At 37.3% G+C, this 26,685-nt stretch overlaps 1 protein-coding gene across 2 annotated transcripts in view; it reads right to left on the reverse strand.

Annotated features, from left to right (window-relative positions):
- Positions 1-23,699, reverse strand: part of igdcc4 (immunoglobulin superfamily, DCC subclass, member 4) — a 58,489-nt gene extending 34,790 nt beyond the window's left edge. For both annotated transcript variants that reach the window (XM_024295625.2, XM_024295623.2), the window contains exons 1-2: positions 22,990-23,699; positions 2,422-2,736 (exon numbers count right to left, since the gene is read on the reverse strand). In XM_024295625.2, coding sequence (XP_024151393.1) covers positions 2,422-2,736; positions 22,990-23,056 — 382 coding nt within the window. In that variant the 5' untranslated portion in view covers positions 23,057-23,699. The remainder of the gene's footprint in view (positions 1-2,421; positions 2,737-22,989) is intronic.
- Positions 23,700-26,685: the final 2,986 nt, after the last annotated feature.

The following is a 26,685-nucleotide window of genomic DNA, read 5'->3' on the forward strand; positions in this document are numbered from 1 at the left end:
TGGAAAATGTGGAATAGGGGATTAATAACTCAAAATGAAATTAATTTTTACGTTGAAAACAAATTGGTGTTTTTAACATGTTCATGTGGCATTTTTCTGATAGTGGAGGATATATATGAAGAAATTTAAGCTTAAATTTGCATCCCTGAGTATTTCTTTATTCAAATCGTCATGAAACAGACTAAACTATGCCGTTGGAAAAAACTTTGAGGTGAGATATAGAACTTAAAATGGCCGGCTGCTCAATTCTGATGGATTTGCTTGCAGACAATTAGATCCATGAACGTCTTCATTGGTATTTGCTTCAATACTTTACGTCTTGTTAGCTCCAGCATTGTTCACTATTATTTTAACAGCGGTAATGTTAGGTTTGGGTTGTTATGGGCTGTGAGCCAAAAGGAGAGTGTTTCAACAGATGGATCATGGGAAATGGAGGCAGACTTACTCCAACAGTTCTGCTCTAAACTCAGAGGCAAATTTCTGATGAGCTACTGCTGCTATGCAAAAGCTATGTTCTCGAAAACGACAGTTTATTTGATTTTGGCTAAAAACTACATAATCCTAATTAAAGAAAACACTTTTATAATGGATCACAAGGTGATCAGAGTGGGACTTGAAGTCATTTCTTGGTGAATTTCAAGTGAAAAATCGTTTTCCGGTAGTTTTAAAGGGGCCATACCATGATTTTCTTTCAAAGTAAACAATATCCATATCATATATTACCTTTGGAACACTAAAAAACAAATTATTTTTTAAATATGAGTTATTTTAGCAAACTTTTTACATGGGTTCAATTCATATCATTAGCTAAGTGAAAGTTTTTAATAACCAAATAAAACTGTTTTTGAATGTCATTAAAAAAAATAATAATAATAATTTGATTTGACATTTTAGCACTCATCAAAATAACGGCTTCATTAGTGAAGATCCTTGGATAAGTGGTGTGTTTGAAAGAAAGAAGACCATAAGTCCGGAAGCTTTAACTTCAAGAAAACGTCAGCTGGATAAATGAGAACCTTCATCGACAAAATGATTTTGAATTATGCATTCAATATTAAAAATAATAAGAGGTTACTTGATAGGGTTTGTCTCGCTTCCCATCACCTGCTTGCATAGCCAACAACTTTCTCATCTTCTCACACAGCTCATTTTTCTAAAATAGGCCTGTGATCACTCACTTAGACAATATAACTTTAGCTTAAGGAAAAAAAAAGTCTTATTTAGGAAGAAATAGGTAGGTCAGGCTAGTTCTATTGCTAATATTCTAATTTTAGCCAAACTCTTCAGTAACATTTTGGTATCAGCATTTTTTATTTTATCAATTGAAGCCAAGAGGCTTTTTGAGATCACACAAAAAAATCTTCACAAAGATCACAGAGTACAAAAAGAGAGACTGAAACATTTCAACAACTCCAACAGCTGCTAATAAAAAGTGCAGAAAAAAATGGTACAACTTATCCTTCTGCTCATCTTTTTATAGAAAATATGATACTTAAATCCAAGAATATTACAAATAAAGTTATTATATCTGATGTTGTTTTTTAAAACCCATTTTTGATGCTTTTTAAACTAAAATAATCAGGAAAAAACACATCTATATAGATAAGAAATGAGCCTTTCTTGTATTAGATTTTGATTTTTTTTTTTTTTTTATTATGCTAAATTTTGCTTTTGACTTGCGGTTTTTCATTGATTATAGATCCTGGTTGTTTATCATCCAAAAATGTTACTGCATGACTCTTAGATCTACAACTTTAAAGGGGAGAAGATCTAAGCAATTTAGGGAAAGTAATCTATACATTATTTTAACTCTTATGCCTGGTTCACACTGGATGTGGAATTTGGCGCCCTTGTTATGAGTGTAGTTCACACCAGATTCGGAGCGCCGTGGTCCTCCGCTGAAGGTTCGTGCCGTGCAGCGGATTGTTTCGGCGTCTGCTCTATTTTGTGCGAGAGCCGGGAGCGATACGCGTCAATTCTGGCACGAAGTTACATTGAGAAACATGAGGAAATCTGGTTGATTTTCAAAATATAACCAATTTTTCACAATAAAATAGCAATTGACAAATGTGATCATATTTTTGTATCTAAACAGACTGTAGAGATGAAAATAAACATACAATCACACACAAACAAACAAGTCAGACGCGATGCTTCCGCCTCCAGTGTGAACCTAGCATTAGGGTTTGGAGACATTTTCATTGTCGAAGGCTCACAGGAAAAGATGTTTTATTTTTGGAATTACTGACTGAATGCTTAATGCAATGTTTTATGCAATAAAACTATAATCTGCTACAATTGTTGTCTAAGCTTCAATCAAATGTGATCAATAGACAATCCTGAACCTCACACACAGTCACCAACGCCATGACCGGAGCCTTAAAAGGAGACAGTCTGGTCTGAAATTAGCACAACACCTACTTGCTAGGAGCACATTTACGCTGCGGCTGGTCAGGGCTCCACGTGCGCTGGCGCTCACACAGCTGTAGCTCCCCTCTACATCCTGGGGGGGCTGGCCATCTGCGGACGTGGGCTTCAGCAGGAGGGACTGGTTGAGCATGTACTGCGAGTAGTCAGTTCCCGGAAGAGGCAGCAGCTGGCCATCCTTGAACCAGGAGATGTTGAAAGGTGTATCAGTCGCCCCCAGGTTGCATTCCAGCAAGAGGCGCAAACCTGGCTCCAACACTACATGGCTGGGCCCGGCGCCGCAGCTGAGCTCCACTGAAACAGGCTTCTCTGTGAACAAAAAGGAAGAAACGCAGAACTTTACTTTCCGTTTGCTTTCAGCTTTGACAAATATTTGCAATAAGTTCAGAGGAAAACGAGCATTTCCGTTGTTAAACACTAAATTCAGTGATTTGTTTCAATCTGACTGCAGATTATTTCTATTCAGTTCAACTTTTCGTCATTTTCATGGATTTCAGTGAAGTTGGTCTTGTCACAGCAGGACATTAATGGAGTCAGTGCTGCTGGTAGCACTGGTGGTGCATTCCAGAGTGGGGTGTTCTGGGGACACGGAGCAGACCATGCTCGAAGGAGGAGCTCCACAAATGAGATTGGTTCAGCTACACGGAGGGATTTGTGTGTCAGCAGCAGGACATTAAAGATGGCGAGACAGCAGCGTCCAAGCGGGAGAGGTTGATGGTGAGCTGCTACGTACTGAAAAAGGCTAAAGGCAAAGAAGACCTTTCTAAAAATCCACACATGGATGATATATAGTGGAACTACTAATAAACATTAAGTTCTAAAATTGATCATTTTGTCAGTGCATTAATAATGGACGTCAAAATTACCAAAGATTTCCTTTCCGGGCTTTCTGCAAACACAAATGGAAAATGGGTTGACAATTTACCTTCTTCCTGGTATCTATTTTTAACTAAATGTTTGTTTTTCATTCTTGAAAAAAAGTGTAAGCCTTGTTAAAATATATATATAATTAAAGTGGCAACATAACATTCAATGAAATAGCTGGAAAGAACAAATATCACTGAAAAAAACAAGTAAGAGTAACAGCACTTTTCCACATTATGTCTAAAGCAGGGGTGGGCAAACCTTTGAGACATGGGCCAAAAGGGGTTCTAAAATTTGACAGAAGGGCCGGACCAAAAGCAGATCAGTGGAGTGTTTTTACCTCATTAAAGAAACAACATGGATTTCATTTTGGTATCAAAACAGAACATTTTGGAGTTTTTATTTTAGAAAATTGTGGCTTTTCTTCTCATTTTAGTGACAATGACACCAACAGGTTGATGTCCCTCAAGGACAAATCCAAACTTAGAGAAATGCTGCATTCATGTAGTGTTTTAATAATCGGAAAAATGACTGTCCGACTTGAAAAACGCACCTAAACGCCAGGAAAACGTTTGTGTAGAGTAACTTTCTGCACCTATACAAAGATAAGTGTGTTTGTAGTCCACAATATATGAGGAGACTCTAGAATTACAGGGAAAATTAAACATTTTAAAGGATTATTAATGTAATTTATTCCAGTTTGGTGGGCCGAATTTAAAAGTTTGAATGGCCACCCCAGATCTAAAGCATCAAATCAATGCAAACTGCCTTCAATTTCCACTATATATTATCTTTCTCAAAGCAGAACACAAATGAAAGCAGCTGCATTTATAAGTTGTATTTTTAAATAATTGTGCCTTGTCTCATATATAAGAGGCTTTTTCAAACTTTGTTTTGGAGTTAATAAGAGACTTGTGAACTTGTTGAAAAAAAACCTGATAAAGGTAATAATTCTACTAATTGAAATGTTTGACCTAAATGCCAATTCAATTTATAATGACGACCACACAATTCAATTTAGAATTTAAGACTGCTCAATTAAGTATTTATGTGTTTTGCAAATTTACGTAAAAAAATAAATTGATAATTAAAACTTGACCTAAGGCAAGTTTTTTTTTTTTTTGCATTGCACATTTTAAGCACAAAGAAAAAAAAACAAGTGATTTGCATAAATAAATTAAAACAAGCATTTTAAAGAAATCCAAAAAAATAAAGAAAGAAAAAGAACTGAATTTAAAGTAACAAAGGGGATGTAAACTTTAGAATAAAAACTAATCAAATGCACCTGAGAATAGTTGGGTCTTTAATTGACATAAAATGAGGCTATGACTGAATTCCCACAATAATCCCTAACTACAAAAAAAAAAAAAAAACTGTATACTGCAGGACTATCTAGTGCTCTGGATTTTAAAAGTGATTCGGAAACCATGCTTACAACTTTTGTCTTTTTTCCTAAACGACGAACATGACATCACCGATCTTCCAAAGTAAAAGTCGAATCAATATGAACGTCTTACTGCGTCTATTTGTGAATCCACTGTGTTCTGATTATGATAATGTTGATGATTTATTTTAAAAAATACACTTAAAACTCATTTCTTACACAAAAATTGTTCAAATGCAATGCATTGTGGTCTATATTTGCTAATTTAGTGACTATCTATGCACACTAGTTATTTATTTATTTTTTTTGCAAAGACTGTTGGGAAATTTCAGTTTTGAAATTGTAGATATGGCACAGCACTACAAAATGGTGAGTAATGAAAGAATTCTGACATAGCCTGAGTGTTTCACCTGATCTAAAGCTTTCTGGAAGTCTGTTCCAGATATGTGGAGCATAGAAGCTGAATGCAGCTTCTCTATATGTCAGAATCTCACCTCTACTAACTATATATTCGCCATTTTCTAGTGCTGCACTACATAGTTTTTTAGGGGGACATTTGGTTTTGACTCAAGGAACTGACAGAAGACTGGATCCAGAAGGTCTATAAAGCCAGAGGACGGGCAGACAGTGTAAAGACTTCAGAACTAGACTGATCCGGTCAACTTTTTTAGTACTTGTGAGAATTCGAGCTACAGAGTTCTGATTAAGCTGCAGTTTCCTGATAGAAAGCAAAAAAGCAACAATTTTGATAATAAAAAGAAGGAATTTTACATTTCATAAATAAATAAAAGCATTTTTTTCAAGGAAAAAAATTAATTAAAGGAAAGCCAATTTTACAACTGAAAAACAAATATCAATTTATTTTATCTGATTTTTTTTAAAAACCCAACCCCAATGAATCATTTTAAGGAAGTGGTGGCCTTGATATGAATGTCTAAGTAAAAACCAGAGTCTGGCAGGATCCTTAAGGACATCTAATGAGTGACACTTTCCAGTTGGTAGCTCGTGAGATGAGCACTGAAGCTGAAAAAGGGGATTTAAATAGATTAAAAGATTCCATCCACTTTTTTTTTAAAGGATGAACTGTAAGAAAAAGTAATGTTGTTTTTTATATACTCTTAGATGAGGACCAATCAATTGATTGTGGCTTTTTGTGTGGTAAACACATCCTTAAATGAAAACACATATGTGGGATAAACATTAAATTCATATTTCGTTAAAGAAACATCAGGTTTAAAACGCTATTTTCTCAATTACGCACAATGACAAATATCGTGCCTCTCCTTATCTATCATTAAACTAATTAAGTTAATGGGAAATTAAATTTTTTGCTCTGATTTAATGAAGCCTGAACCCCTACCTCCCAAATTATCACCTCCTAATGAAGAGTCGTAAAGATTAAGAGACATCTTTTAAAAACGACATACAGGGCGAGACACACGCTGCAAAATAAAAACAGAGCGCGTGCACACGCATCACCTGCACACCTCTTTACTCCCCCTTTCCTGTTTAGATAATTAGGTTTAATGAAGTCATTAAAACATTAGCAGCCATTTTCCAACCGGCTGCCACTCAGTGAACGCTGCATCTCCCCTTAAACTGGTTCTGAAGGTACGTGCACAAACGAGAAAGCATCAAGATTCTTTTGTGCGAGGCTGTCATCTGAGAGCAAAGCAAAACTAATCATAACATGAGAGGACAGGAAAACAGGAATATGAATGCAGTTGACAAAAGCAGCTAAAAATAATTTCATTAACTGCAGTCCTTCATGAAAGAAGGTCCTGACAGCATATTTCACATTTAAAGTGGTTCATGCCTCATTGGGGAATGAAACGCTCGATATTCATGCAAATCCGCAGCAGACACCTTGGCATGTCCTACATGTGCTGCACACAACCAGTGTGTGCAAACGCACATATAGGGAGGCCTGCAAGCCCACACGAGTGCGTGTGTCTTTTGAGGACACAGCGGAGGAACAGGGCGCTTCTGCAAAATGGCCATTTTATACTTGAACAAGTTGCAGAAAAAGTAAAGGTTGCTCACAGTGGCGGATGAGCAGTCTGAGTAGTAATGAATGGATTATAATGGTAGTGAGCCAAGAGGTTCATAGCTCAAAGTGGAGCGAGGACAGCTGCTTAAAAAAAAGAGAAAAAAAAAAACCTGGGGGCTGACAGCAGTTCTTACTTTTTTTGCACGACACATAGGAACTCTGGAATTTTCTTTTTTTTTTTTGTAAAATGTAAAGGTAAGACATCTGATCTCTGTTTCAAGGCGCAACAACGTCATAGAGGCAAACGAAGACGTTAAGTGCTATTGCTTTTGAAACCATTAACACTTGAATCACGAGCCAAGATTTCTTTTACATCACACATTCACCAATGTCACAGAAAGCATAAAGAGGAAAAAAGGAGAAGGTGATTGAAGCGACAGTGACTCACTGTCATCGCACTGAACATTCAGTGAACTCCAGGCCTCAGCTCAAGTTTCCACACTCTCTTAAAGGGAACATATTAGGTCTCTTTTGTCAAAGGTGACACTCTTTCCCAGGACACAAAGTAAAGTGTTTGTAATCCAACAGCCAAATAAGGTCAAAATCTTCCTTTCAGACCATGTGTCAAAGTTAAGGCCCGGGGGCCGGATCCGGCCCTCCGGGTAATTACATCCGGCCCTCCAGATCATTTATGTTGTTGATATTATTGGCCCGATGTTATCTTGCACTTATTTCTAACTTGTATAATTTTGACATAACAGATTTTTACAAAGAGTAAAATATTTAAGGCTTAAGTTGATTTATTCTAAAACAATATTCCTGCCTTTTTATTATTCATATTTATATTTAAAAGTTATTATTTTAAAGTTTTAAAAAATGGCATGCTACTAGCTTTTTGGACTATTTTGGCATTTATTTCGCATTTTTTAGGCTGTTTTGGAGTTTAGCTAATATTTGCGCATTAGCTGGTTTGGCTAATTTAAGATTTTTTTCAGTTTTTTAGGCTATTTTGAAGTTTGGCCATTTTTCCGCTACATATTAGCTGTTTTGGCTAACCTAAGTTTATTTATTTATTTATTTATAGGCTAATTTGGCATTTATGTAGCTAATATTTTACCAGGCTATCAACATCAGTGTTTTTAGCTATCAATTTCAGTATCTTCAGCAGCCAAATTCAGCCTACAGCATTCACACTAGCATTATCACAACTAATGCTATATTTCTAGTTCATAAATATGTTAAAAAGTTATGGTTTTAAAGTTTGAAAATGTAGTTTCAGAGTGTTCAGTAAATGTTTATCCTGTCGTTTGTTTTGGATTTTGGCCTCCTGTGTGATTGAGTTTGACACCCCTGTTTTAGGCCCTTTTTTTCCCACCTCTAAGCCTAACTGTCAATTATGAAGCATAAAGTCAACCCCATTCACTTCTGTGCATTTATGACAAGAGTATTACATTTATTGAGATACAAAAATGACTCCACTCAGACCTGATTGGAAGTTTGTTGTTTTGGCTAAAACAATGATTTTGAATGATTATAACAAGAAATCCCTAAACAGGGCACAAATATTCAGCTTAACTTACCAAGCAAACAAAACAAACATGTATTAAGTCAAGTTAAGTTCTGGTTAATGAGTCATCTCTCGAGGTAAACTAAAGCCTTGTTTCCATTAAGCAGTCTGGTCCAGTACGGTTCGGTAAATAAACATGAAATGTTTTAGATTAATAACAACATGATATTGAATGGTAAAATAGTCTATGGTTTATACTTATATGGGGCTTTACTTCCCTCTTAGAAAGCCCAAAGTGCTTCACAGTCAGAGCCTCATCCACACTTTAACACACAGATGGCAGTTCTGCTGTTGGACCCTGGTGCCAGCCAACCTAGAACCACCAGGAGCAATGTTCAGCGTCTTGCCCGAGGGCACTTTGACACATGGCAGTAACTGAACCTGCGACTACTTATCAGAAGTTGGCCGCTCTACCACTGTACGGTTAATCAATAGAAGGCCAATATCATGCCATTCTTAAGCTTTTCAGAGTAAACTACACGCATATATTCAGTAATATATTACATTTGGCTGTTCCTCCCTGGAGGGGTTTTTCTTCCTTGGAAGGGGCTGTTCCTGCACCTTCATACATATGAATGTGGGGAAAGTTTTCCTTGATTGGGAGGGGCTGGTGTTAAGAGAGCAGGGTTTTAGAGGAATGTGTGAATGGAGGAAAATACTGCTTTAGGGTTGTCGTTTTGTATGCAGGGCAACTTTATGGGAGTAGTTTTTATTCATGTGTTTTTTTCTGTGAAATTAATCATTTTACTTTATATTTCATATTATTTTGCTCTCAAAGCGTGGTTTAGCAAAAAATGTAATTTTGCCCCTCTACTTTTAAAGAAGTAAGAATGATGTCATAAAAAAAGATTACTGGGCTCCATGACCAACATCCATGTCTTACAGTTCAATAAACACACAAACTAAAAGGTTCAAAGAAGAAAGAAATGAAAGACACATTTACTACAACATTGTTCGTTTCTAACACCCAACAAGGAAATACTGATATAATTCTGATATAAAATGTAATTAAACGGCAAAACGAAGGCAACTGAGCTGCTCGTTCAGTTTATGAACTTTAAAATAAACTTAGCAAACAATAAAACTATCAACACCAAAATGAAAAGAATATTTATTGAACTGAATGAATCCAACAACATTAGTAAATAACTGTCCTTTTCTTAAACAGATTGATTTTATGGATAACCTTTAAGCATTAAGACTTTAAAATTTAAAGTTTAGAATGTGATTAAATTTCAAATAGTTGAGACTATCTTATTCTTTTAAAGACTACCACAGCTTTGCTGGATTCCAATCATAGATATTTACAACAATGGATGGAGAATCTCTGACGTCACCTATTAGATTTTGCACTGTAAATAAAAAAAATCCTGAATAAAGTATGAAGGTCTTTTGGGCCTATGAGCTCATCCATACATTCACACAAATGAAAACAGCTGAGCGATTCCCTGAAACTGAATGCAATTCCCAGAATACAGAGATTTTATCGCTAAAAGTAATCATAGACTGGATCTAGATTTTGGGAGATGAGGCAGAAATGTTCTCTTTGCAGAGTGTGAGGAAGGAGGCCTGAAAAGATGCAAGAAACCTTTTAACTTCCTTCAACTCGTGTAGATGCAGCAACCCCATCAGATCAGATTTATCAAATTAGTGTCAAAAAGAGAATAGATTGGAGGAATGCTTGGGTCTAAATTCAAGTAAATGAAGACCATCGGATGAGAGACATTCTTGAAGATTTAGCGTTTTTTTTAGTGTAGCTGCTAAAGTGACTCAGCATCATATATATCAACTTTTTATAAGGAGTATGTTAGGAAGTCATCTTTGTAGCCTGCAGTATCTTAACCCAGGGCTCTTTATATTTATATTGTTTGATATGTTGCTTTTTTCCTCCCAAGCCAGATCACATCATTTAAAAAAAAGACAGAAGAACCATACATTTGGGACCAAAAACTACTCATTATTGATTTAACCATCTCATCAATCGATATTTTCAAGCCAGAGTTGTGATAATGTGAGCACAGAAGCAACCACAAATAAACCCTGCAGGAACAGACTCTCAGGTTTCAGTGTGGATGTGGAGATGCAGCAGCAAAAACACAGAAAACCTCAGTGACAGGCAATTCTCTGCTCCTGTCAAAATATTTACACATGTATTTCCTTATCTCAACACTCTTCTGGAAATATTTTTTTGTAGAATTGAGTTCACAATATATTTCCTTTACCTTAAATCCATATATATACATAAAAAAACGATTAATTAAGCAATGTGCCAAGCTGAAGACTGAGTCACTCCACAATGTGAACAGCTGCAATCCTAAACTGTGACCATTCCAGCTGTGTTTCCTCCCACATCCACACTCCAGGGTTTTTTCTCTCACACTGTCATGGGCGCCACATCCACTGCCCGAAAGCTGAAGCACTGAATCAAATATTTTGTGACGTTTATTCTTAAATCTGTACTTCTGCAATGCTCTCTCTCTCTAGGAGAAATCCTGTCTCCTTTAATGTTTGCTGCTTCTACTGAAAGCTTTGTACGGGCCTAAACCAAGCAAAACTCAACCTTTTGAGCTATTAGGTGTATTATACTGTTAATTCCGCACTATAAACAACTCCAAAGTTGTATTATGATTTATTAATGCACATCTGAGCATTCCTAAAACGCACCAGCCCCTCCTAAACCCATGGAAACGAATGGGTTCTTATGATCTTTGACATCACAAAGTGAGAACAGCCCCTTTCAGGAAGAGTCTGTGCTGACAGGCTAACACAAACACCTCATTTCTACGCTCAGCTAGCGTTGCTCAGCTGCTAGCTTGCCGCTCAGCTACCTCAGCCACTAGCCGCAGTTGTAGCGATGGCCGGGAGTAATAAAGGCAGATATAAGTTTTGCTTATCCATCTTTGCAAAGTTTGGATGTTGCTTGTTTTCATGGGAGAATATAATATAAGGTAATATATGATCGTATAGGGATATAGTTTACTCTGAACGACTTAGAAAAGCATTGAATTGGCTTTTTAAATTAAATTTACGTCTTAAAAACACTATTCTAAAAGCAGTGAGCATATAATTAATTTTTTTTGGTTTGTTTTTATCAAGGTCAAATCGTCAACTTTTTATTAAATGGCATTTCCAACAACATGCACAGTAAGTCAATAAAACTAAAGGATACATTTAAAAAAATATATTTTTAAGATACATTTCATTCATGTAAAAGGACAAATTTAGGCTACGAAATGTTGACAAGTTTTATACCAATTATTTTTTGAAAGGTCAACTAGTGACACAACAAACAACTTTTTCTTATGTTTTGGTGATATTAGGAGTCAGTGACTCAGCCCCTCCCACATCCCAAATACTCACAGCAGACTGCCAAAGAAGCGTCATTTCTAGTCATGTTCCCGGTTGCTGGCAAAGGGTTTACTCCATCAATAAACTTATTTTTACAACATTTCAGCCCTTAATACAGGCTGTGCATTTATTTATACTGTCCGGTTGTAAACCTGCACTGATCTCGGTGTGTGTTTTAGGTTGTTATTAATGAGCATCAAATAATGTCTTTCACATCACAACCTGCTTAAAATCCTCTATTTGAAGTTAAAACTGGTGCAGAGAGAGGACATTAATCTCATTTGAACACTTTTTTATTCTATAATCCTACATTCAAAAATACAGGAAGAACAAAAGTTTGTTGATGCATTTTGAGCAAGAAAAAGGCTTCATAGCTGAAAAACTCAAACTTGTGGATTTTTTTTTTAATTGCCAAAAGAAAATGCCTTATCAGCAAAAACAAAATTCTGTTGGTGGAATCAATATGTAAAAATACCTGCAAATATTTTGAGATTTAACTGAAATTTTCTAATGGAATTACTTTTTGAAGATTTTTTTTTTTTTGTCCTTGAGGCTTGCAACTCATCAGAAGTGTATAACAAAAACACAGATGAATTACTTGTGAGTATTCATCTTGAAATATGTAACCATGTCACGCCACAAGTCTAAGAAGTAAAGAAAGTATGGAATTTAGAGAGACAGCTCTCAGCCCAGTCAAAAGAACAATAGACAGAATATATGAGGGACAGATAAGTGCTGTGTCCTAACCCCCCCTGCTCCGTGCACTGTGTTCATTCATCCCAGTCAGGATTCCTCCAATCACAAAGCAGCGTTCCTGCAAGCTGGGCCTCCCAGCAGCATGGGGCCTCCACATGGACATGTCAAGTGCCAGATGCACTTGCATGAGTCAACATAGCTAGCAATAAAACTAACATGAAAATCAAAACAGAAGGGTCACATCAGAAACGCTCCATTTACTCAGGAACACCAAGAGGGAAAAGGTTGGTGACAATGGTCCACACTGGTAAAGGTTGACAAAAATTGAAAATTAGAACTTAAGTTCAAAAGTGACTCGAGGAAAAAAGACAGATACATTTTACTCTTGTCTGCAAAGATCTAGAGCAGTCTGCAACCTGCAACTCCAGAGCCACATGTGGCTGTTTTAGCCCTCACTGTGGCTCTCTGGTTAAGAACAAATGGTTTTAATGTCATTAAAAGTAGCTGTAAAGTAAGTAGCAAAGTAAACAAAAAAAAAGGAAAGTAGTCAATCACTCTGCGAGGCTCCTGACCATGGCTAGCTGTGGTGCTCCAACAAGCAGTTTGGCTTTGAGTCGGACTGAAACAGACACATTTTTTGAAATCAAGTTTCAATCAGTAAACACAACCAGAATTCCTATTTTGTCTTATGTCTTATTTTGAAAGGACTTCATGTGACCCTCCCTCAAAAGTTATAACCAGTTATAAACTATTTTTTCCTTATGTTTAATTTATCCCAAAAATCAATATTTCATTCATAGTTATTATAATAGCAACAATTGAATATTAGTGCAAATCAGTGTCTTATTTTTCTAAAGGGAGATTTAAGACTTTGAGGCTCCTACTGGGTTGTATTTGGTGAGAAACCGACTCTGTAAGTGTTGAAGGTGGCAGACCCCTAGAGCATCCAACACAATGTCACGATACAGTCTCAAAAACGATTTGACATCACATGACACATTGCATGGCGCTATAGAAGAACTGATCAAGCTTTATCTTCTGCTCACTGAAGGTTTGTCAGTTTGTCAGCTGACTTTTTTGAATAATTTAGTTAGCTGAGGAATTGTAGGAATTTTTGGAGTTTAGCTAGCATTTATAGAATATACTAGCTTTTATTGGCTAATTTATTATGTACTGAGGTATTTATGCTAATTTGGAGTTTCACCTATATTTTAGCAACAGGCTAACATTTTTGACTAATTTAGTTTACTGGGGAATTTTTGGCAATTTTGGAGTTTAGCTTATATTTAAAGAATGTGCTAGCTTTTTTTTAGCTAATTTATTATCTACTGAGATTTTTTAAGCTAATTTGGAGTTTCGCCAATATTTTAGCAACGGGCTAATGTTTTTGACTAATTTAGTTTACTGAGGAATTATAGGCTATTTTGGAGATAAGCTAGTATTTAAGCAACGAGCTAGCTTTTTCGGTGAATTTGGCATGCACTAAGGTTTTTGGGGCTAATTTGAAGTTTAGCTCACATTTAGGCAATACACTATTTTTTTTTCTTTTCTGAAATTGGCATGTATTAGGGATTTTTAAGCAATTCTACAACAAATTTTTCAGAAATTGAGGTCAACTTAGGCACCCTTTCAAAGATTTTTTTTTTTTTTTTTACAAAATTTCCTGTCTTTAAGCATATTTAACATTTTACAAATATAGCTTTTGCATTTCCAGCAAATCCCTTCAGCAATTAAATTAAATTCAGTCACCATTTTCAGGAAAAAAGCTTCAGCATCTTCAGCGACTACTTTCAGCAAAAAGCATTCACATTATCATTATTGCAGGCAATTCAAATTTATGGTTATTCAAAGTTATGTTAAAAGTCAGGTGTTTTAAGTTTTAAAAATTTACTTCTAGTGTGTTCAATAAATGTTTATCTTGATCGGCCAGTGACCTAAGGTGACTTGTGGATTTTGGCCCCCTGTGTGATTGAGTTCAACACTCCTTCTTTACATGGCACAGTTCAATTCAACAATGTTCTGTTTTGCAGATTTTACACTCTACAAATGAACCTGCACCAGTTTTTGACATCTCAATGTCTGCAACATCACAGGAGTTAACAACAGCCTTCTTTGTGTGTACTAGATTACAATAATTTGTCTTTCAGCACAAGCAGCTTTCCAGTGAGTAGTACAGAGAGGTAAAGAGTGGTCATTTCCCTGAATGAGTCTGTAACAGGCTTTTATTACAAGAGGGGGAGTTGAGTATCTTCTGGGAGTGATTATAACAACTGCAAAGCTCAGCGCTCATCCACAAAGAAAAAAAAAAGCCATATTCACAGTCAACAAAGAGGCTCTCAGATTCATTAGTCATGCATATAAAATGAAATCCGTTTACAGAGAGAACATATGTGTGAATTATAACATAAATTTATTTTTTTATGTTCTGAAAGGAAAGGGAAACGTGTTGATCTGTGTAGAACAACAGAAAGTTCTCCGACCAGTGAACAGTCTACGGCGCTTTTATGATCCTATAACATGCTTGCATATAAGTTCTGCTGTGGGAGTAATGGATCTGCTTAACTGATGCCATGTGTGTGAAGCTGTGAAGCTGTGCTGGACCCAACCGTTCCATCTAAAACATAAAAAGGCCACTAGGCCAATCTCAGCCGGCCTGAAGTCTTTGAGGTTGAGTTATTGTATTTTCATTTCCGTGGAATGTGCTTTTATGTACACACATGCCCTCGGCCTTACTCTTGACCTCGTTACTACAGTAGCCCAGAGGCCACAAACCTAATATTGGCAATACTAGCTGTATTTACTATTTAATTGGGGACCAGCGAATGTTTTTAAGTTTAGTTTGATAACATCTGTAGTTTGCTCCCTGAGCTGCTGCTGTTCATTGTTGGACTCATTTAGGCCACATATACAACTGCTACTGTAACATGGTGAGCCATCCGCAGAATCTTCAGCATTTTATGCCGCCACACCATTTATATCTTAAATCGTTGGCGTGGTCATGAACGTAGATGCCTGCAGTCGGGCGGATGTCAGGAGTTCAGAATGGTCAACTTTTTATATATCCCCTGGTTACTGGGCGGCTGGTGATCCGTCCGTCAGCCACGCTTTCGACTGATTTTGTAATGCTGTCATCCCTGCCTGTCACTGGCTAACATCGAAATGTTTCTGGGCGACCACTGACCGATGTCATCTTTTACAGAAAAATTGTCTGGTCTCCATAGAATATGGGGCCGAATTTGCTGAAAAACTTGAATTTAGGACGTCCTACTGAGGCATTTTGGGATTGTGACCATAGAGTTAGAGATGGATGTTTGATGTCACTTAAAGTTTTTTAAATATACTATGTTCCCCTTTTTTTTGCACTTCAGTCAGCCTGAAGTTAATTTGAATACACAAATAAACTAAATTGAACTGTTTGACAATTTTGTCGTATCTCTATTTTTCCATTTACTAATGCGATTTTAAATTACTCTAAGACAACAACAGAAGAAACTTTTTTGCCCAAAAAGTTCTCCTGTCAACTCTGGAGAACTAATTATCTGTTTTTGGTGAGATGTTTGAAGCTATTAGCAGAGTTTCCCACAATAACATGTTTGTTTTTTAGTATCAAGCAGATGTAAAAATAAAAAGGTATGTCATACGATTTATTATCTTTAATAGGATTGTTGGCTTTTTATGGCAAGTGTGAAAGCTTGTCTGATGATTTAAACTCCACATGAATGATGGTCGGGCTGTTTATCTGCAAGAGAGATTTCCATCAGTTTAGCAACAATGAGCTCATTTACATCCACAGCAAATGACGGATCTTTACCTGATTTCCAGTTTCGTTTGATTTTTAAAACAATTTTGTAAATACCTTAAGCTAGTATACTTTATTCAACATCACATCTCTGATGAGAAATCAGGTTAACACATGGAAGAAAATATATTTCCTAGAATCTTTTAAAAGTTTCTCCAATTTATTTTTTAGTTGTATGTGAACAAAACGCATCAGACAGAAGATCCAGGGTAACATTGCATATCTGAGGCAACTGTCATTTCTTTCCTATGGAACATAAGTAGGCTGTGTTGTGTACTTTGCAAAAAAAAAAAAAAAAAAAGTTTTGATAATAGACCTAAACCTTAAACTGCCACAGATTCAACACACAAACTGACCAAAGCGGAGACCCCCTTCGAGCACTCTCAGCAAACCATTCATGCACATTAATGCAACAATAATGTTTTCTTTAAAATATTTGTGCGGAAAAATATTTTTTCTAACTTTTCAGAATAACCACTTGTGTGTATTGTTGTAATTCTTAATGTAACAATTAATTTACTGAAAAAATTAAAATGGCTCTCAAGGTCTGACTTTCAATGGCTATTCACTACAAAGTTGAATCTTGCACCAAATAAATTCACTGCATCACTCTGGCTAACCCAGAAAGCAATTCCTTTGAGTTCACAACACAAAAAATATTAGAATATTTCACCCCAGAGGGTCCCTTCTCCTATAAGCAGCATGAAACTATTCCGATGCAACAAAAAAATAAGTCAGCATACTAATATTCCCTTTACAGATAGAGCTAGATGAAACTCATCCCAGGACATCATTAAATAATATGCATCCTAATTGAGAATGAGCTCTCAGGGGAAGGATCAACATGCCCCCACAAATTGTATTTGACACACCCATGCTCACACAGCAGTAAGTGTGAAAACAGCGAGAAAACTGAAAACTAACAAACAGACTGATACAATTTGCAAAACGTGAACAGTACTTAGCTAGTCTCAAGAGGCAATTTAAAGGAGTCCAAGTAGCTCTGGATTTCAGGACGACAGACATCTGCACATGCATGAGAGGTGCTAAGAGTGTGTGATATGACTGAGCCCAAGGTTCAGCTAATATTAGCAGCTGCAACATAAATCAATAATCACATTCACACAAATAAATCACAGACAATTAGATGAAGCCATCAAAGAAAAGAGAGAACAGAACCTTGGCTTCCTTCATATCAATTTAAACACTTCGTTTTCAAATATTTTTGGAGTATTTACATACAATAATAGACAGAAATTCATTTTCTGAGCCTGTCAAAATGCAAGAGCTATAACTGCAAAAGCAAATGCAAGTCATTCCGAAGACAGCATGTCGCTTGAACACGAGCACTGTTTATTATTCTGCAGGTTGAGCAGCTGTCACACCGCTCCATACACAGTAAAGCAAAGACACTCTACATCTTAAATGTGACTGTAGGGTTCAGGATTACTTTAAACGTGGGACCATGTTTGTCATCACAAAATCAGCTTTTCGCCATCACAATATGAGCCTGTACAACACACATATATATAAAAGACGGCTTAAATTGCAATAAATAGCTACCATAGATGTTTATGGAAAAACAATCCTATGGCACCTTGACATATTTAACAAGTTAATTAAAGCCCTTTTCACATTTGCATAATCTAATGTACCTCTTTTATGTTAGATATTCACCTCCGATGTAGAGGTGGATCATTTGGAGGACAATTTAATTTCTGTTGATTTATTGAAATAAAACTGAGGCAGTGAAATGGAAATGATGTATTATTCATCTTTCTGCATGGTCATGTATTGCAAGTCATATCATCACTGTAATACTGATCACTAATATTGCAAGTTTTTCTTTTTTTTTTTTTATAAACTTGTCCTTGTCCTAATATTGCAAGTTTTTCTAAAATCGTGCAGCCCTCGTGAAAATCTAACTACATTTGAGGAACTTTAGTCAACACTGACATGTCCTTATAGCAAACTTGTTTCTAACCGCTCTTGTGTGAACAATTTTATGTTTATTTGTATCATATAAATCAGTTGTTTGTGAAGAAGCAAGAGTTTTTTTTGTTGATTTTTTTGAGTTTTCGCTTATTTCCTTGAAAAAAAAGAGGGTAAAAATATTTGATTTTCCTTTTTTTTAAACTAATTATTTCAAATCTGTATTGAAGATTTCCCAAAAAATATAGTTATACAGTATACGACAAAACTCACTGCCTTCTCACTCTGATCTTACGACCTATCCATTGGCTGATTTTTATTGTACTTGTTTTTTTTTTTTTAAAGATTTATTTATTTCTGTTTATTTTATGTTGGTTCTTGAACAGTGACCCTGAGTGGCTTGAAAGTCCCTTTAAAAATAAAAAGTATTATTATTGCTATTATTACAAGCTGTTATTGGATTTTTTAAAATGTATTTTGTGTGCTACTGCAGCATTACCAATATCTTTAATTTAATATGTGTACTGGAATAGATTTTTTAGTAGAATCTGAACGGTGCTAAACAGCAAATTCACTTTTTGACTTGACTTTCTCCTGATATCTCAAAATACAATGTAACTTATCATGTCTAAACCTACATCCACAATGTTATAGCTAAATGCTGGACCTTGCCCCACAGTGCCATAGTGCAGTGTGTGGAAGTCACTGTTGACTCAAAAGCCCATTTTCCACGAAGTTTAGTATGACACAGGATCACTTCAGCAACCAAACTGTTACAGTTAATTAACCAAAACTTAAAAAAGTTCCTTTTAGATTAATTTTATTTTTCTGTTAATTGTATTCTAAAATAAAATGTGTCTTCTATGAGACAAAACATAAAACATTTGCACAATAAATGTTGTAAGAAAGAAATGAAATAAGAGTGCACACATAAGAGCTTTGATCATAGGCTAAGAACTACTTAAATTATTTTTCCTAAGTACATATTTTTAAAAGCCTTTTCTTGGAGCAGATATAAATTAAACTAAAAAACAAATGGAGCAACTGTGTGTGTTTGACCACTGTTCACTCACTTAGACGGCAACAAATTGAATATTGGAGCCAAAGGTAAATAGCTCAGACTATTCCCATGAGGCACATTGGTATCTCAGTGCAAAAACATTCAAACGCTTTTGACATGTTTCTGTTGTTTGGTCTAAAATAGACTTTAAATTGATTTTTTTTTTTGAAGCAACTTTTCATGTTTAACCACACTATCTCTCTGTATCTAATGGGTTTCCTTCTTCTCCATTATCCCTGGTTTCCTCTCATAGCCATGCAGCATAAGCAGTTTCGAGGAACAGACGGTACAAGCACCAGAAAAAAGAAATACATGCAATTGCAGAGACCAGCTTTTGTTGTGGGAATCATTTGCTTTTAAGTAATTAAAGCCACTACAAAAACAGGAGCTTTTGGAGATTTATACAAGACAGAAAAAGACGTGATGGTTAAAGTGTCTTCTTAACAGTAAATGATCTGATTTGACTTTCTTATCCTCTAGCTTATGATTTTTCTGTCCCTCAGTGTACATCTTTGAAGGGCAAACCCCTTGAACAATAAAATGTAATGGATGTTTTGCATTTACGCAGATATTATAGTGTTTTGATCTGCTTCACTGAAACCTTTTTTAAAGAGAAACTGACTTTTTTTTATTTTGGTTTGGTCTTCAGAACTAAAAAAAAAAAAAAAAAAAACAAGCTCTTAATGCTTTAACATACCCTTTGCTCTCATATTTGCCCCCACAGCCCAAACCAAAATCAACCCTGCCCCAGAATCCTCCACAGCCCCCACTCATGACCCGCCTCCTTTCCCACCAACACCCACATTCATGCATGCTCCACTTGTACAGTCACAACCCAATGCACACAACAATACCACGGTACTACAGTGTTAGTGTTAACACATGATGGGTTGTGTCCATTTGCTGCAGTGTTGCTGATGGTTGGGCTCATGAATACAAATCACATTTCCAGAACAAAGACAAAAAAAGTCACTGCAAATGTCATGATTTCAATTTTGTTCAAAGTGTGATTTCTGTACAAATCTCAAACTGTCAGGAAACCAACTAAATGTCAAAGCAGCAAACTTGCAGTGATAAATCTGCCTGTGTACATAAACCCACGTCTTCCTCATCTTTCTTACAGATAACCTTCACACCAATTGACTTTTACTTGCAGGAGATTTCATCATCCGAATGCGATTGTGGCACTCACTTTGGCGTCAGGAGGACAGAGCTCAGAGGAAGTCATTCTTTACTCTGCCCGGCACGTTCATCTAACTGTATGAGTTGTATCTCGTGACCTTCTATTGCTGCATAAGATTGCAGTAAAGGAGGTGCACCTAAAATAACCCCCTCTTAATAACCTTCATAAGCCTAATTGAACAATGAATAATGGAACATGTGAGTATAAATTGCAGGAAGATTGTGACTGCTCATGCTTGGACTTTTAACCATTTTCACTGCAAAGATAACCTGAAAGAACTGTAAAAACTCAACTGAAAAGGCACATTTATTTGCTACTGTTTGAGATTAAAGTAATTAAGAGGATTTCTCTTAACATTTTTGAGTTAAAACCACTGCTCTGTGTAGTCTGACCCTTTCCATACATCCTGGTAACCCATTAAAGTGTATGAAACTTTGCTAATCCTGTAGTTTTGTTGACTGAACTCACCGTGGCTACAAAAGACCAGGATGTGGCTCTCTAATTGAAGGTTTAATGAAAGAACCCTTTCACACCAGAGCTGTTTGGCCTGCATCAAAACATGTTTCATTGGATAGTCAGCTCCGTCTAACAACTTTGAATGCTTGCCTGGACTCGGGTGCAGACCAAACAAGTGAACCGGGTGCCGCCTGAAAACAAGGGGTCAAGTGAATCCTATCGCGGTGCAATAACGGAGTGAAAGCAGGCAGACAATTCAGCAGACTAGAGGATATAGCATATATACAAGAGAGAAAGAAATATCGAGAAAAAAAACTGCAGACAGTGTGACTTCAATGGTTTGAAAAAAGGTTAGACTACTGTACTTTCAGTTTTTTTTTTTCGTCCTGGTTGATGTTTGTTTTTGGTCCAGTTTCACGGCAGAAACTGAAGAGAGTAAAAATATCCTGGTTTCAAGAAATATTCTTATTTTCTGCCATGCAAGAAAAAATAATGTGCTCAAGCATGTTTTTCATAATAGTCTTAGTTTCAGGAAATATCTCTTAGTTACAGTATTTTTTTTTCCAACTTATAATAAGAATTCTTGGTAAGACCATTTTCTAACTCCAATAGAAATCTTGTTCTTGGTATTTTCAACATGTTCTTGTGACATTTTTCTCATGATAGATTAAAAGAATTAAGATTAAAGTTGCATTTCTGAGTATTTTTTTATTCAAAATGTTGTTCAAAATGTTGTTGGGAAAACCTTGTAGCAGTGACGTAAAGGTGTTACAGTTGGTGGGCCACAAGCTCCCTGCTCCATTCCAGTGTATCAAATAGATCCATGAATGTCTTCATTTTGCTCATCCGAACTGGCATCTGGCTCAAAACTGAACACCTGGATGACTGATATCACTCACTATTTTTGTATTTTATTAGCTTGAAGTTGTGAGGGGCTGTAAGCTAGTGGGAGAGCATGTAAACAAAGGGATGATGGGGGAAGGCCTACTCCATGTCAACAGTCCTACCTGTAACTTAAAGGTGAATTTGTAACCCTTTTGCTATTCTAGGCATTTTTACATTAAAGGAGGGGGTCATCTAGACCCCAAAAGACACTTTTTTTTTTATTATTATTATGAAATGACCTTAACTGGTGTCCATGGCAAACATAAAATCTTATCCACCTTTGTCATGGGAGGGATCACACATCAAAATAAGGGTCGGGTCATCTAGACCCCATAAGAGTGAAACTATTGTCCCAGAAAACGACACAGGGGTTTTGATTTTGGAACAAAAAACTGTATAATCAAAGTGTGTAAGATAGCAGGAGAGAGTGTAAACAAAGGGATCATGGGAAATGAGGGCAGACTTACTCCCAACCCACAACTCAGAGACAAATGTCTAATGTCTCTGAGTTAGACACTGCCTATTCTGCAGGAACTATCCTAGAAAACAAGAAACTTTAAACTTTTTGACAAAAAAAACTGTATAATTACGAGACCATAAATGCTTTAAAATAGATCAAAAGAGGATTGGAGAGGGACTTTAAAGAAACTTTTTTTCACACTTCTGACTTAATTCTAGGGGGCTTGTTTTGCAGTGTAGTGTGGCTGCATGACATTCACAGGTGGTTTAGTCCATTATTTACAGCGTGAAAGTAAACCAGACCATCTGAACGTGTTTGGCATAACCGGACCGAGTCGACTGGACTCTAAACGCTCTTTACTTTAAGCTGGAGCATGGCGTCCTAATAGTGTTTTGGAGTGGCTGATATTCTGCTCAGGTCTTTTGTCATGCAAATCCTGAACTCTGTCTCTCACAGACAGACTTGTTCTCCCCAGACTGCCTTTCACTCTCTAATGGCAAACTAATCCTCTTCCAGCTTCAAAACAAGCTTTGCTTCAAATGTTTCAGGCTCGGGGGCTGATAAATGGGGCGGTCTGCTTGCCTGCAAGAAGTCATTTTTCAACTTTTCCCTAATAAGAGGTTGCTTTAAAAGCAAACATTTCTCTTTCTGAACTGGGGGTCACCTAAAAGAGAAGGTGGTTTTTCCCAAACTTTCCCCTGTGGCCTCTGGGAAGATTCAGGGCAGCTTTAGGAGAAACTTCAGCTGAAGGGGGAAATATGGAAGATTTCAGCTCTATGAGACTGAGCCACGTGAGGAGAAGACGAAGCAGAAACAGCACTGGCTGTGGTGCAAGGTGCACAATCACCAACTATCTGTTATCAGGGGCTACTTTAGTGTGGATCAGCTGCCCCTAAAGTGCCACATGCGCGCGCCACATGCAGAAAACAACGGGTTACCTTGCTGGGATGGACCACAAAACAGCGCAAGAAGACAGAACAGCCAAATTGTTGTCTCCACCGCCATGTACAGCCTTTGATTTGCACCAGCGTGAGTCTGTTCACGGTTCCAGCCGCATGCGCTCGCCTCGGTACGCGGTCGGTCAGGTCGGGGAGTCTCGGTCCGATCTGCGGCTCTCTCTGCCTCTCGGTCCCCCCGCTTCCCCTCGCGCAGCGCGGCCGCTCTAGTCCGGGGAGAGCCGTCGTGCCTCTCGGCGCTCCAACGCCATGTTGCGAACGAACGATCCACACACACAAACGCACGCGTGGCTGCACACGTGCGCGCGCATCGCCAGGCAGACACTGGGCTGGCTGGTCGCTGGAGTTCCAAGAAAGCGGTCTGTGTGACTCCTAACACACCCCTTTTCTCTGCTCTTTTTTTTTGTTCCAGTTGGAGAGCACCTCTCCAAAGCGCGCAAACGAGCGCAAAAGCCAAAGCCCCGCGCGCTCTGTGAGGTAGAATTTCCCCGCAGCTGTGTTGTCTGGAGTGATGGATTCTTGAGGATATCGATTCGGTGTCTGCAGAAGCAGGATGAAGTGTGGGGAACGGTCTGGCTCAGCGGGTACCTGCTCAGACTGCTAATGCGCTGCCCCGAATGAACCCGCTGGAGGAGGAACGCGTTCACGCAGCCACACATCAGCCAGTGCGCGCCGCGCTCTGTGTCTGTCATACATAGAAAGGCACATGGCTTCCTAAAAAAAGGGGGGAGAGTTTCGTGCGTCCCAATCAATCAACCAGTCCCCCCTCCTCGGGACGCAAAGGGGTCTTGTGTGTGAGCAGCTCACGGGATCCAGCTGGAGCCTCGCCTCAGCATCACCAGCAGCATCCCCATGAGCAAAAGCTTTAACCTCATCCACATCACGGCTGCTTCCCGTCTGTCTGTCTGTCTGTGAAGCGCATTTATGTCACATCTTCTTTAATTATTTCCCTGCAGTTTTCATGGTGGAGGCTGCTTAATGTGCCTCCACACTGAGAGCAGACATAATCAATCATGCCAGGCTGTAATGAAAGAGTTCCCTTTAGTAATAATCTCTTGTCCGGCCTCAGCCTGTTCATTTAATACTGATGGGATCGAATTGAGCCGATGAAATGAAATGAAATGGGATGGATGCATTTCCCAGGTGTCTGATTGAAGCAAATGTCTGCACCGTTGGATTATGTGATCAGATTGTAAATCCAATGGCACCACTAAGTCCTTTAGTCAACCTGTATTTTTTTTATATATTTCTTTTTTTTATTCAGATGATGATAAACATAGAGCTGCTGGTAGTGTTTTGCCAGAGAGTCTTCTTCATATGTTATTCAGTGTTGCTTCAAAAGAAGTCATCATAAATAAAACAGCACTTCTTCAGACAGAAATACATGATCCAGTGGAGAGGATCTGAATGCTCTCATCTCTAAAAGTACTTTTTTTTTCTTTGCACAATTATTACCACAGAATTATAAAAGCGTCTCGCTTTTTTTAACAGTTGGAGAAAAAAAGAAAGACAAACCATGCAGGCTGTTCATTGAAAAAGTTAAATTCACTTCTGATGAGCTACCCACTGAGACCAATTAGGACAGCAAACTTGTCTGCTTTTAGTTGTACAGTGAGAGCTTTTCAGCGGCTCCTTCTTAGCTGTAAGATTTAAGTGGTCTCTGCTGCTTTTCTTGGATTTTTTTTCTTCTACTGCTAATACAGTAATTGGCTGGTGAGAAACAGAGTCTTTATGTTACTATCCAAAATAAATTGGTACAGAATTGATATTTAAACCCAAACTGTTTTTCCTCTGAAATTACAAATGCTTTCGACAGCAACCATTTCAAATATTTTTCCGATGAAATTGAGGTGTTTCTTAAAGGTCGGTAATACCTAAGTTTTGGAGAAGATGAAAACTATATATTCACAACAAGAAGAGATCCTCATCATCTTCAGCTCTGCCTCTTGTCTCTATAAACTACTAACTAACATGGCTGCTCTCAGTCTTCTACACCTTTCATTTCATTCTTTGTCACCCCTGAAACCTTTCTCTTGTTTCAACCAATGACTGGAAAGAAACTAGTCTGAGTGTGAGAGAATGGCTTTCTTCCGGCTCCAACAAAATGAAGCCAATTCAGTCACCATTTTTAAGGGATACGGATGTCGCCATTTGGAGCCAGACGACATCAATAAGCAGTGATTGGTCCGAGTCGGTCTGAGTCAATGTTTCTATGGCAACTGCTGTCACCAATCATGAGCGAGGTTGTTCTAAGTCCACATCCCGTCCACTGAAAGTCAAGCATTGCCAATCAAGTGTTGCGAATGCTGAGGTTTGAGCACCACATGCTTTTATTGAGGCATCTGATTGATCAGTTTATAGCTTGATTCACCTGCAATACAGGAATTATTTTGTAAAAAAGTGGATTATTAAGAAGATGCTAAACAAGTAGCAGAGACAGAGCGTCAGAGAAAGATAATGACTGAAGAACAGCTGTCTGTTTTTCTATAGAAGTCTTTTTGGATTTTGGCTTCTTGGAGCCAGTGAGTACTTCCTGTTTGGAACGGGGGAGGGGTCTCAGTCCAGTTTTCTTATACAGTCAGTGGTTCCAACCTGCTTGCACAAGCCCCTTTCTATCCTTCACTCTGTTCTTCTGGACCAGGGGTCTGCAAACTGTGGCTCCGGAGTCATGTGTGACTCTTTCTGGTAAAAAAAAAAAAAAAAAAAAAAAAGATTTTTATTTTGAAAAGTAATTATAAAGTAAAATGTAAGTACAAAGGTTAAACAAAAAAAACTTTACTTAACTCATTCATAAACAGCTGAGGAACAGGATGTATTACAAGACTACATACAATTTTTGACAGATTTTAAAGTGCTGTGTATAATATTGAAGGTCAGTAAACACTACCTGAATTAAGTAGTACCAGATTATAAGGCTGATTTCTATTTTTTAACAAATTCAAGGTTTTTAAGTGTGCCTTATGAGCTAAGAAATACAGTATGACTCATTTAATTAATTCTGATTTAACTTTACTTGGTTATATTTACAAATTTCTAGATGAGATGCACCACAAATGGTAAAATAAACTGTTAAAATTATACTATTCTACCACATTTGCTGCATTGAGTTGATCCTATCTGACACAGAATGTACTTTATTTTGAAAGGAAGTCTTGTGAACCTCTGTTAGAAGTTTTCAACTGTTTTATATTTTGGAAAAAATCATTTTTCCTTTTATGTTTATGTTTTATTTATGCAAAAAAAAGTTAATTTATATATAATAGTAACAATAACAAATAAAAATCAGTGCCTTATATGCTTTAAAGGGATTGGTGAGACTTTGTGACTCCAGTTGGGTTTTGGTAAAATAAAAATTGACTCGAATGGCTCTTTGTTTTGAAGGTTGCAGACCCCTGTTCTGGACTGTTGACTCTAAATGCTTAAATTCCCCCATCCTCTTTTCCTTTAAACTTCACTATTCAACTTGAGTTCCTCTCATTAACACAGAAGTCTGTGGCTGACCTTCATTCCGCCACCTTTTTTCATTTTTCTCCATCTGCTCTCAGTACAAATCACAACGTCATCAGCAAACATCATGATCCACAGAGATTCCTGTCTAACCTCATCTGTCCATCCATCACCAAAGCTGAATCTTTGGGTAGTCTCACCTCCACCTCGAATTGCTCTGTGAAGCTACTC

This window comes from Oryzias melastigma, linkage group LG3 (assembly GCF_002922805.2).
Source record: "Oryzias melastigma strain HK-1 linkage group LG3, ASM292280v2, whole genome shotgun sequence".
NCBI classification, from domain to species: Eukaryota; Metazoa; Chordata; class Actinopteri; order Beloniformes; family Adrianichthyidae; genus Oryzias; species Oryzias melastigma.